The sequence below is a fragment of the Atta cephalotes genome, assembly GCF_000143395.1.
Source record: "Atta cephalotes unplaced genomic scaffold scaffold00001, whole genome shotgun sequence".
NCBI classification, from domain to species: Eukaryota; Metazoa; Arthropoda; class Insecta; order Hymenoptera; family Formicidae; genus Atta; species Atta cephalotes.
Window position 1 is genome coordinate 14,352,344 of NW_012130065.1, and position 14,244 is coordinate 14,366,587.

The 14,244-nt window shown below is 32.8% G+C and overlaps 1 protein-coding gene across 1 annotated transcript in view; it reads left to right on the forward strand.

Annotated features, from left to right (window-relative positions):
• The window catches only part of LOC105627826 (solute carrier family 2, facilitated glucose transporter member 1-like), a 23,508-nt gene extending 10,162 nt beyond the window's left edge, over positions 1-13,346 (forward strand). Inside the window, exons 4-7 of the mRNA XM_012209107.1 lie at positions 10,610-10,708; positions 11,543-12,107; positions 12,344-12,744; positions 12,999-13,346. Of these exons, the coding sequence (XP_012064497.1) occupies positions 10,610-10,708; positions 11,543-12,107; positions 12,344-12,744; positions 12,999-13,346 (1,413 nt within the window). The remainder of the gene's footprint in view (positions 1-10,609; positions 10,709-11,542; positions 12,108-12,343; positions 12,745-12,998) is intronic.
• The last annotated feature ends 898 nt before the right edge of the window (positions 13,347-14,244 follow it).

Consider the following 14,244-nt stretch of genomic DNA (forward strand, 5'->3'; position numbering starts at 1 on the left):
ATATATATATATATATATATATATACACACACACATATATATATATATATATATATATATATATATAAAATAAAGTATTTACATCATTAGACTAAATTGAAATTATGAGAATAAATATAATATAGATGTAATTATATTCACGCCTACCAAAAGCGAGTTGTATCATGATAAACGCGTCACAAAGTCCACAAAAGAGATAACGTTCTATCGCAGCAATGTGTTGAAATTTTGATGATTATTTAAGGAGGAAAGAGGAATATAGGGGTATTATTGAGACATCGAGCTCTCGCTATAATTTGCCGACGATAAAATAATATTTAAAAAGCATTAGATTGTTGGGGATAAGAAAATAATACCAAAAATTTTTAAGAATGGATTGTGTTGTAAATTAATATTAATGTATGAATTAACACTAAATATTTTCTTTTGTTTTAACACACCTATGTTATTCCTATTATCTAACGCAATAATTAATCCATGTTGATAAGTTTGTATCAATTTAATAATACAGATAAATAATTTTGGACAAGTAGCGACTAAAATTTAATTTTTCGACAGATGGGTTTTACTTTGATAGAAATTGAGAGTTCATGACTACAGTGAGATATTTAACATGGATAACAAATTGGCGCTGGACATTTGTTTGACATATCTGATTTAACAAAGAGCTGTTAAACTTGAAGGCTTTACTTTATTTCTTAATGATTCCTATTGGCAGAAATGGAGACACATGCAAATTAGATCTTGTGTCGTCAGCTTCGGCCGACGTATTAGGACAATTAATAACAATTGTTTCTAATGGTGAATAATATCTGCCTATCTGAGTCTAAGATATATTCATATCGATATTTATGTAGTAACTTTCAATCATTAACTAAAATAAGACGAAGATGAAACCAGTTTTTTTTTTTTAAATAATCTTTTCTCTTCTCTATCTTTTCTTTTCTTGATATAAATAAACATATACTCGATATATCATTTAAAATCCTAAATTTTCCTATGATATCATTTTTATAGTATAATAATATTTGTGTAACGCGCGTATCTGCACACACGTGTGACATCTTATATTTATTTTATATTGAATTATAGCGTACAATAAAGGGATCAGTGCTAGGCCTTAATTCGGTAAACATTTATGACGAGGCTTTCATGTACAGCGACTAAGTATTGTACATTTCTGCACTGCTATTCTTGAGTAAATTCGAATGATCTTTTAGAGATCTTTTTCAAAGCTATCCGAAAATATAATTTCGGTATAATTTACAACATATATTAATGAAGTTTGATATATTTGGAAAGAAGGGGTTTGAAAGGAATATTTCATTAAAATGATATTTATTCGTACAGTAATATTTATTTTTAATATCTCATATAACATAATTGTTACACATACAATGTACTGTATCAGAGGCAAAACGAATCTCGAAGTCAGCTATATGAGTTCGCCGGGACATGTGCGTGAAGTCGTAGAAATGATCCGTTTCAATGCGGCTTAATTGTAAAATTGACACATACTAACGTGACCTAACCGGTCGTCATCAACAGACCGCGTCCGGTATCATATGTACTCTCCGGCATCGTCAGAAGCGTATTTATAAGAAACGTGAAAAGAATCACTTCAAAGTGCAAAGATTAAGAGATGCTTGAAGAAGTGCCACGTTGTATTTCCAATTTTTTCTTCCGAGATGACAAAGTGCGCGTAACCTTTGCTTATAAAATCATGGAAACGTTGTAAACGTATAATGTGAGCTAAGAATATTCTGTAGGAGATAGAAACTTTTTTTCAGAAGACTGTAGGAATGCTGTACAAGCAATAAATGTTTTAAGAATAGCTTGGATGCATTCCACGTGGATGATGAAAAAATATTTTGGAAAAAAAGTATTTTGAAAACGTTTTCAAGAATAATCGCGAGAGAAAGAAAATCTGATTTCTTAATTAATTTTATAAATAATGTTTATTTTCTTTTTCTGTTATAGTCTACATTTTAAGAATTTCTCATTATCTCTTCTCGTACATTATATTTTATAATAAATCTTACATATGCGCGATCGAACATAATTTAGAATGTAGTTTTGTGCAATGTGACACGATATTGTTACAATCTGCATTTTCGCTAATAATAAATATATGTGCCTCTCTCATCATGCGATTTCTTCTGTATTGCATCATAAAACGTTCCAATTTTTTTTTTTCGTAATGCGAGTACGACTAGGATTACTTCGTGTTGAATATCTCGAATCAACCGCATATATTGGATCGCAATACTCGCAGTTGCTATATCCTTTTCTCGCAAAAATTATTGCGCGTCATAAAATTATTTATCTATTAATTCTCAGATGTCTCTCATACTTAAAAAAAAAAAATATTAGAGACAAAGTCAATTATTATTAATATAAAAATTATGTATAATTCTACTAAAAACTCTCGTTGTCATCGTATTTTCCCAGCTATTTCGAGCTATTATTGAGTGCCGCGCCTTTTGCGTTTCAAACTGCTCGATGATCCGCTATTTCTTTTCTTCTTTTTAGTGCGTCCCCCCTTCGTTGTGTGGTAAGGGTGCGTGGGATGGTGAAAGGTTAACGCAACCGGAATCCAGTCCTGGACCGCCCAATCGCGCTGTCGTTGTACCGGTCCCAGTGAAAGAGGGGGACACGAAGGAAGTATGCGGGGTCTTTTGAAAATCGGCTTCGGTTATACCATCACACGAATATCGGTGGCAGTTACGCGCGCTCGCGATTGTAGTACGGAGGTCTCGTTAGTTGTCGGAATTGTCATCTCGAGACTTTTATCAGCTCGAGTGAATTTTTGGAATCGCGCTCTTCTCACAGGCGATATTTTTGAGGAGCAGTTATATCGTGAGAAAGGGTGATTGTATTACGAAGAAAGACATTTGATTCTAAAAGAAGAAGAACGGAAGATTTAGAGAAAAGATAGAAATAGCAAAAAGACAGAGTGTATTAAGTGCGGATTATTCGCATAAAACATGGAACTCAAGGTAAAACTCTTAAACGAGTTAAGACATTTTTTTACGCTTAAATATAAATAATATGCTCGAAAATTAAAAAATTTTTATAACTGACAAATTTGTAGAAGCGAATCTTTTAATACAGTCGTAATTAAATTAATTTGTTATTCACGGAATTAAATTTCTTTTAAATTAAATTTTGATTAAAATCAAAAAGAAAACATGATTTTGTCCTCTACACCCGTTATTCTGAAAATCGATTCATGATAAGTCTACCCTCTTCAATTGCTAATTATTCAAAAGTTAGTACCTTAGCATTTTTGTAAAAAAAACTCTATGCAAGTTGGAAAAAAAATCATAAATACTATTTGTTATATCGAGGTTGATTCTGGAATTGATATGCAGCGAAACCGGATATGTATATTTCCATAGAATTGAAATAAAAGTTTATGAAAAGGTCAACTCGGTATATTACTTAACGATTGTAACTATTATAGAGTTCCATTAAAATTTTATAACACTATTGAAGATGCCATGTAAAATTCATGACTCTAATCGGTATTTCAAAATATGTTTGGGAAAAATAAATGATATCGAGACTTATGACATCCGTCCGACTAAAAGAATATTTGATATTTAGACGTTTGTATTGAAATCAAATGGACCTAAGCATGTTCAGTTATATATCGATTTGTTCGGTTCAGTAAACTTCTCGCTTGTAGGAATATACACAAATTTAATCCCTAAATCTTTTTTTTCATTTTTCACAATTTTTATGTATAAAACAAAAGTATACGTAATAATTACATCTTTTAAGCATCAAAACAAGACAGTGACATGATATGTGCGCTTGGCTGAAAACATACAAACACGTTTATATTTAAGTTTACATTTTGAAGCAATTAAGGTAAACGCGTACAGCGTCGCTAAAAGAAAATTAAGTGAATATTAAACAAAGAAAAATAATTCTTCATTGTACAAAACTTTAATTTGATTAAAAGTTCAATGCTTGCCTTTTGATTGTAATCATTTAAATCAAATTCGAATGCAATGAAATCGAAGAAATTTTTGTTTCGTAAAATAAAATTGCCTTTTGCTCAAATCGTATAAATATTGAGGAGAAATTGATAAATCCATGAGTTACAAATCCACGAATCATAAATATTATGTTTAATTTTTCTATATAAATAAATATTAAACAGGTTTAGTGTATCAAAAAATTGAGATTTTTCAGTTTAATGTACTGCAAAGGAGATTCGCGTTATATGACGATTGGCTGTGATTCGATAATAATCAAAAACGGAGGAAGTGCCTCGTCAGTGCTCTTTAAAATACAATATATGAGCGACAAGAGCTAATCAAAAGCTCCCATTGAAACTTATCATTATCATTAAGCTCCATTTTCACGGCATATAAAGCGAAATACTATTATCGTGCGTGAAATTTTCAGGACAAAAAGTCCTTCGACGAAAAAAATGCAATCGGCTTAGTAAGTTAATCATGCAGAACAGGATGACATGGGAGGTAATTAAGTTCTTTTCTCTACTTGGAAACACATGACTTTTATGTTAAAGTGTTCTAAACACTTTGGAACAATAGTTAATATAGCTAAAATGATTAGCATTGCATCGTCATCTTCGCAGAATTCCAAGAAGACGATTACACGCGATTATCATAATGTGCAAATGGTCATTATCATTCCATTGCGTATCATATCGGTCGTTTTGCGACTCCATAAGAGGCGCAAATTGCATATTAAGAAGTGTGCCACAAAACAATCTTTTTTGCAGCGTCCGATCATTCTAAAGATATCTGAGATCTTTTTTCGTCATTTTTTTTTGCTTAAAAACAATGAAAACCAAATTAAAAGAAGGTCGCTCAATTGAAAGAAATAACAAAGATAAAATTGTGCAATGCAATTCTATGTGTTTTGTTGTACTGGCTTATCGATAGAAATTAGCACATCATGCATCTCAATTTTTCAGTAACACGAACAGTGAAATCTTATCCACAATATTATCGTCTCGATACGAAACGACTATACCTTAAATATTGAAATCTTTGCGGGGCGCTCATTAAATAATCATTGATATTTTCTCAGGTGGAAAATTACTTTAGAATCCCTATCTAATTTTTACAACGATATCGTTATTGTACAACTCTTTTTACTATATACAATATAATTAAAACCTGTGACACCGATACTGTCATTAAAAGTTACGGAATAGAGACCTCTTATTTTAATCAGTTTCTTTCATATAAGATTTATCCTAATTGTTAAGAAAGAAATGAAAATTAAAAGGGGCGAAAAGAAGTAGGAAAGTGTTCCGGAACGAGACTAGACCATCCATATCAAAGAAACAAGAACATTTGCGGACTTTGTACGGGGGCGCGCGTTCTTTTCGCCATCGGTCTCGTGGAACATCGAAATTAGCGGCTTGGCAAGGTAACCAGGACAACGGCGTCTCGAAAACAGGCAGCACACGTAGACGAATGTCGGTGGCGCGCTCGTGCTCACGCGAGTATTCGAGTTATTTTTAGCGCGCTCAAGCCTCTGTTGTCGTCGTCGTCGCCGCCGCCGCCGCCGTTTTCTCGGGGGGCTCGACTTGGATGTACCGACAGCACCAATAGCGCGGCGACACGCCTTCGCTACGGCCAATGCAGTTGCGAGCGGATTTCGTTACGAGTGCATATGCACACTACAGACGAATAGCTTGTTTCTTTATGACGCGGGATACGTCATGGCCTGGAACTTTGCTATGTAGAAATCCGACGACCGAATATCCCTTACGCACGTGACCGCAATGCGTGTGTATGTGATATCCGCTGTGCCGTATACGATTACAATGCTCGTACGCAACGCACGCACGCCCGGCTGGCCAGCCGTTGGAACTGGTTGGAACGACTTCTAGCCGTTCATAGGCGTCACCTCCGATCAATGATAGAGCGAATATCGCCTAGACAGCACAGAATATTTATTATTATTCATTTTTTTAAATGTTATGTAAATATTTTATGTACATATTTTATATGAAGCTTTATTCGAAATATTATTAAAAGATGGAAAATAAATATAATATTTATGATAAATATAAATAAATATTTCTGTTAAGTATTTCTTTTTTGGATTTTAATGTCTTACAATAAGTATTTCCATAGAACTAGAAGATTTACAATAAATATTTCATAATATTTATAATAAATATTTATGATCTATGCAATTCAAGACCATAAAATATTTAAAATAAGCCTTATAAATATTTATCAATATTTTAAATATTGTATGCTGTCTGAATAAATAAAGAGTTATTTTATTCTTCTTATATCGAAAAGAAATCAATCTTGAAATATCTTTGAAATCACAAGTGTACTCTGCAATTTAAATTCGATTCTTTTTCATTTAATAAAGTAAATTCTAATCGATAGAAGAACCGGTGAGAAAATAATAAAAAAGAAAAAAAGATAAATTTGTTTACATTTGCAATTAAATTTAATATTAAATTAATTCAACATTCAAGTAACTATTACAAAAAGACAGGCGGAAAAGTTTCGATTTAAAAACTAATTTTCCGCTTTGATGAATTAGAAATTCAATTTCACGAAATGAATTCTTGTTTAACTTATTGTCAACTATTTACTTGCAAAAGTGTTCTATTGTTCTGATAGGTTTCTCATGAATTTTATAACAAATATCATCCGCGTAATAAATATGTACATTCTCTGTCTAAAAAAATTGAATTCTCTAAGAAAGACTGACAGAACTTCATTTTATAAAATAATAGCCTGTTTAAAATTCAAAATAAATTTGAAATTGCAATAAAAATTACAAGAAGAAATTGATGATAGAAGGTAACATAGAAATGCGATTCAGATCGTTTCCAAGGTTTCATGCTTGTATTCTCCGACCATGATCTAGATGGTTTTATCCACTGTCTCGTGTGCGATCAATATCAGTTTTGTAGCACACGCACACACACAATCATAGAGCTATTGTGGATTGATGGCGTTTAGGGTCGACACCCTTGCACAGATTCGCGTGCAGACATTAATTTATCATTTTTAATATTAAACACGGCATTTATACCCGTGATTATATTAAACTGATTTCATTTTAAAGACTCAAAATAAAAATAACACATTTTGTTATCAATTTACGTTTTGCCTTGATGGAACTCTGTTTAAATTAATACTTGATCCAATCGCTCTTCCGTTTCTATCTTCACATGTTTGTTTTGCAAAAATTATTTCTTTTAATTACTTCGTTTCAGTTGTTATGCACGTTTTCTTTAATATACATATATCTGCATTTGAAATAAATATAATTGTGTGGAAATTAAGTAACCTTCAAATTAAATAAATCATCAGAAACGGCTAAATATTTGAAGGCGACTTTTTACGTAGCATCGGAATAAATTGCGAGTCGCTTTAGCATTGGTAATCTCTTTGGTCGTGCCCTTATCTTCGTGATATGTATGGGTTAATAGAATGATTATCGCTGCGAAGAAATAAGTAAGCGTTTGTTCTATACTTTTCGCCTGATTGCATATTTTTTTATTTCGACAATAATTGCGAGACAAAACATTGTTCTTGTCTTTGTAAAAATCAGGTGAATTCTAAGGATTAAATTATCTAATAAAAATGTATAATGCGAATGTGTAGATTCTTAATTTACAAAATCAAGTATTTGACTGATCAATAATTGAATATTTTTATTTGCTATTATTTATTTATTTTTTAGATAAATTGAAATAAAATTCTCTTTTTATATTCGATCAGATTTGAAAAGCAATCTATATATTTTAGAGATTAAATATTTAACACGTGAATTTGTTGCAATTCATTGGAATTAAATAATTTTCACTATAAGTACAGCTTTAACATAATTTTATATTGATTCTTTTTGTGACTTCTCTTAATCGAGAATATACATGCTTCCGGCATATTAATAATAAATGTAAATAATACGAACTGTCAGGATTTAGATTCACACCTATAAATGCCTTTTATGTAACGCTTCTTTTTTTGCAGTTCGAGAGGTCGTTTCTATTTGTGTTGCTTCTATAATATTCTATATTATTTTTTCTTATTAAAATAATGCATGAACTTTATCATTTATGAATGTGTGTGTGTGTGTGTGTGTGTGTGTGTGTGTGTGTGTGTGTGTGTGCGCGCGCGCGCGCGTGCGTGCGTGTGTGTGTGCGCGCGCGTGTAAAAATCGGCGAAAAAAATTATATAAATTTTCAGTGAAACATTATTTTTGAGAAATTATTTTTTGTAGTTATACTTCAACAAATTTTTGAAAAATGTTTACAAAAACATCTTATTTTATATGCGTAAAAAATTACACGACGCGCGACCAATGAACGATGCATCACGAGACAAGGATTTAGTACCACTGCATTGTGCAAACTTCGAATGCATTTATATCTTCCACTCGCACCAGCATAAAAATGCGAGATAACGAAAGATGAGAATACTTTCGTTGACGTACAACGTTAATTTATTAAATCCAACATTATAATACTATCAGTTTAACGTTCGAATTTGCATTTATCTCTAGCTTACTTATTGTTAGCTCGACCGTCCAGCTAAACAAGGTCTAATTTTGCTCGTATCATTTTAAGAATTGAATTATCTCAAATAGATAAAGATCGAAGATACAAAATTATAAAGTGGACGATTACCGCAATGTAAATGCTTTAATAGATTTGTTTGCTTTGCTGCTCTCTTTTGCATATTTATAGTGAAATTGAATAAGAGTATATGCTCTTGCAGAGCTTTGAGAGATAAAAAGAATGAAAAAATGAAACCAGAAGCAAATATTATTAGAAGATAAATTGCAATTGTTATTTATTTTGTAAATAGAATTTAAAGTCCAGTGTATGATCTGAACGGAATAGAATTTCTTTTAATGAATACAGTCTCGGTGCATAGTACATAGCATTGTTATCATATATTCGTGTACGAAGTGCATTCCGGCTATCGGACTGACGACGTCAAAGAAGATTCATAACATTGTCAAAAATGCATTGATAAATATTTATAAATGCTATGCATATGTAAATATATGCGTTTGGAATAATATGATGATGGTGCGCTTCATTTGCGATTCTTGCGATGTGATCCATGCATGCATTTTCTACGTTCTCCACTTGCAATTGTCGTGAAATGTAGAGAAGAAATTATTTCATTTTTTTATTTCAAGAATTATTCTTCTATAATTTTGATATTAATGTTATTAATTAAAGATTTAATACAATACGGCGAGTGCAAAACCTAATCTAGTGAGTAAACTATAATAATCCAAAAATAAATGAAGGTGTTTCGAAAGAAATTCATATCTATATTGAATAATTAATTCTCGCTACCGATTTATTTTTTATTTCTTTTTTTTTTTTAATGTTAATACAATTTAATTGAACACCGATTATAGAAACAAATTCGTTTTAATAAGATATAATTTACGCGATTTACGCCATTGTTTGGCACACATTGAAAGTTCTTGCGTGTAATGGAGTATCGGTACTCCATGGAAATGATGTATGCGAATGAATATGCATCATATACTGTACTTATGCAAATTCAATAAAAGAAAAAAGATCATTGAGTAATGTACGTATATTGTAGTGCCGTGTTAAATAACGCGACACATACGCATGCGTATGGAATGTGTGTGTGTATCTTCCAAATGGAAAGATGTATATACTTCGCATACGTACGCATGTATGTGTGCGTATGTGGTCTCATAGTATAAGAATGGCCAGCGAGAATACCAACTCACCAGTCTTCGGCACATGTTCCAAGATACTTGAGATACTGAAGAACGATATAACATTAAGACGAACTACGAAATAAACGATCCGACACAATTCATGTAATTTTTTTCGTCTACCGCGTGTGTGTCGATTGGTGAAAGTGAAATATTGGAACGTGATCAAAAGTGTATGCCTTTGTAAGGAAAGTTTTCATTCAGGATGACGATAAAGTCAACCGACTTCGAGATGCCGTATGTGAGAAGAACGGTACGCACGTCTCTGTAAAAGTAGCAATATTCCCGGTATTAGAAGATACGAAAGAAATTTAATCTCTGCGAAATGGGACGACTTTCCTTTTATTAGAAACGTTTCTTCTTTTCTTGTATATATAATATATATGAATATATATACGCGAAATACTCTAAAAATAAAAGATAAAGATACACGAAAATTTTATTTAATAAAATAATATTTCTCGCGAATATTTCGCGGTTCGTTACTTGTACGACACATATTCGATTTTTCCGATTTGACAGCTGAAAGCCAATAAGCAATATTTTTACATTATACTTTGCGCGTTGAATATTTATCACTTTTTCAATATGCCTGACTATACGTCTGATATTGATATTTGCATTTCAAGAAGAAATATAACGACGTCATTTCGAAAATGCTAAGAGAATATTCCTTATAAGAATTTTCCGAAGGAATATTTCTCTTTAAATTTTAATCAGAAAATTAATTAAAATTATACGTAGATATTTTCTTTTTTAATACAAAATAAAAATAACATATTTAATATAAGATAAAAATACATATTTTTCCTGTAATAACTTTAAAATAAGATTTCCTATGTACATGTAATATTTCCGATTTCTGTCATAGGGTCTTAACGGCCGATTAGCATTCGCTATCGCAGCGGCTGCTCTCGGTTCATCGTTCCAGCATGGATACAATACCGGTGTGGTTAATGCCCCTCAACAGGTATAAATACCAATTTAATCAGACATTCTTAAAACATCTTATATTGTTCCATTTGCAAGAACATTTATCTAAATTCTTACATTTACTTTTTCTTAATATATACACAGAGAAAAAGGTTTCTTTGAATTTAGTATTTCTTATAAGAAATTTATTTGACTAAAATTTATTTCATTGAAACAACATATGCTGTATGAAATATTATTTGTTTGAATAAAAATTTTGTTGTTTCATTCGAGAAACTTCTATTGCTTGACAGAAATAACATTACTATTTGAAATAATATCTTTCAATCAAATAATATATATTATTTGGTTACAATGAATATAAACAAAAATTATTTATTTAAAAATGGCAAAATATATTGATAGAGATTGTTCCATGTAAATAATTGTTTTCTTAGAACAACGCTTACATTTTTTTGGCCGAAATTACTATATGCTATATTAATTATGTTTGTGCCATACAGTTTGATCACGCGAATGCTGAAGATAGACATTATCTGTTCAAACAAATAATATATTTAAGACAACGATATACATTGTTTCAAATTCAAACAATCATTTATTGATTTAAACTGATTCATTGCTTTGAACCATTCCAAATAACAAATTTATTTGTATTCAATAACATTTATTAAATCCAAAGAAATCTTTTTCTCTGTGTAAGAAGTACATATTATATAGATTGTATTTCTATGTTAGAATTACGAATCCATCCAATAATATGAGATAGTAAAATATTTATGATGTACGGAAAAAATAAATAAATAATGAGTGAAAAATTATGAAGATTTTAAATAAATAAATAATTAAATAAATATTTTAACGTTTATAGCTTATCGAAGACTGGATCAAAGATCTGAAAACAAACCGCACGGGCATCCCAACGGAAAAGACGGAAGTGACGTTAATTTGGTCGTTGGCAGTGTCGATATTTTGCGTCGGTGGAATGATAGGGGGTTCCATGATAGGCTGGGTAGCGGATCGTTTCGGCAGAAAGGGCGGTCTGCTGCTGAACAACATCTTGGTCCTGGTGACTGTGATCTTCGAAGGTAGCGCCAAGGCGGCGAAGAGCTACGAAATGATAATCGTTGGCAGGTTCCTGATCGGTATAAACTCTGGGCTGAATGCTGGCCTGGCACCAATGTACCTGGCTGAGATCTCACCCGTGCATCTACGTGGCGCCGTGGGCACCGTCTATCAGCTAGTCATCACCATTTCGATTCTAGTATCGCAAATCCTCGGTCTGGAGCAAGTCCTTGGTACCGCCGAACAGTGGCCGTTGCTACTATGTTTGACAATCGTACCAGCGATCTTCCAGATATGCACGCTGCCTCTCTGTCCCGAAAGTCCCAAATATCTGTTGCTCAATCGCGGCAAAGACATGGATGCACAAAGAGGTAGGAAAGAATATAATTTATTTCATCACAAATAGCGAATGTAAAACGCGAATTATAAAGTTAAGCGGATAAAAGAGACACTTTGAAAGGAATTTATAAGTATTCCTCGAAATAAATGTCTTTTTTTAATCTGTCGCTTTATGCGTCATAGAATAATCAAATCCTTTGTCCGATCTGTTCGCTTGTCGGCTTTGTTCATTTTTTCATATTTATCGTTTTTTCTTTCTTCTTAATAGCGCTGTCCTGGTTACGTGGCACGATCGAAGTTCATGATGAGATGGAAGAAATGCGAGCAGAGTACGAGTCAGTGAAACTGGTGCCGAAGGTCACTCTGCGCGAACTCTTTGTAAATCCAGCGCTTCGTATCCCGTTATTCATCTCGATCATGATTATGTTCGCCCAACAGTTATCCGGCATAAATGCCGTCATGTTTTTCTCGACGAAGATCTTCAGGATGGCGCAACTCGACAAGCATGCCGCTCAGAATGCCACGATGGGAGTCGGCGCTATGAACGTCTTAATGACCATCGTCTCTTTAGTATTAGTAGAAAAAGCAGGCAGAAAAACACTACTCTTGGTCGGATTTTCCGGCATGTTCGTGGATACCGCTCTACTCGCCATTTGTCTCGCATTCGCTGTAAGTATTCTTAAACTATGGTCCATTTGGTGCTACACAAATGCTCTTTTTTTTATTGATCACTTAGAAAAATTCTTTTTTCCGATTGGTCAATCAAAAGCTTCGAAGCATTTATAGCGCCATTGAACTGTACTCTTATTCTTTAGTTAGTCAAGATAAGATACAACAACTCTTAAAAGACTTTGAGACTTTGTTGTCTTGACTAACTAAATTAATTTGAGATCATAATTAAATGTTTTATTTGTACATTTTAGGAAACCTCACGCGCAGCAGCATACTTCTCGATCGTGCTTGTCATCATGTTCGTCGTCCTATTTGCCACTGGACCAGGAAGTATTCCGTGGTTCCTAGTGTCAGAATTATTCAATCAATCCGCCCGACCACCCGCTACCTCCATCGCCATCGCCGTCAACTGGACCGCAAACTTCATCGTCAGCATTGGCTTCTTGCCATTGCAGGAGATACTAGGCGCTTACGTGTTCATCATTTTTGCAGTGTTGCAGTTGTTCTTCACGCTCTTTATATACAAGAAAGTGCCGGAAACGAAGAACAAGACTATGGAGGAGATTAGCAGTATGTTTAGGCAAATATCGTATCAGTGAGGAATACAAGATGGGTAAAATATTTTTCTCAAAAGCAAAATCAGGAATGAATATAAGTACGTTCGTTTCTCTTTTTCTTTTTCTGCGTCGAAGAATTCAACGGTTTCGCGAAAATGGCACATACTATTTTATGATCTATTAACGCGCTTCCAACATTCTGTCCATACGCAACATCAAAATTCATCGAAAAGATACTTGGTGAATATTTGTGCATAACCATGATGTGTGCTACGATGTATTCGACATAGTTACATCCCGCAATCGTGCCAATCTGGAAAACTTAATTTTATGTTATTTAATTATTCTACGTTTTTAATTTAATTTTTAATTTCTTTAATTCGGAAACTGTGTCCCAAGTCAAGTTGCACGAACACGTGCACATGATCGCTTTGGACTTTAAATTGTAAACTTAATCTTATAATTAGTTCCTATGTATTGCGTCTGGCGAAGAAAAAGTCGCGAGAGGAACAATCGAAATGACGCGAAACAGCTTAGAAAACATGATTCTTTCACGAGTTCTTTTCGAACAATAATTTGTTCCTTGCTTTAGGAACAATATAATGTATTACTTGCCATTACTTGTACGAGTACGAAAGACCATAACTCTAGTCATGAAAAAACCTGTAGATGGAATATATCCACACAATACAATTCTCTAAGAAAAGTCCTAAGGATATCCTTAAGACGTAGATGTCCTCTGTATGTCCTTACGACATCCTTTGAAAAACTATGTTGTATGAGTAATCTTGAAAGAATCTTATACGCTGGTTGATTTTATTTTTATTATCGAACCTACGATTTATTTTACAGATTCGTACCGCTTTGCTAAGCGAATTTTTAATGCAATATATCACGTGAAATATACTATATTTTAAAGAAATTAATAATCGAGTACAAT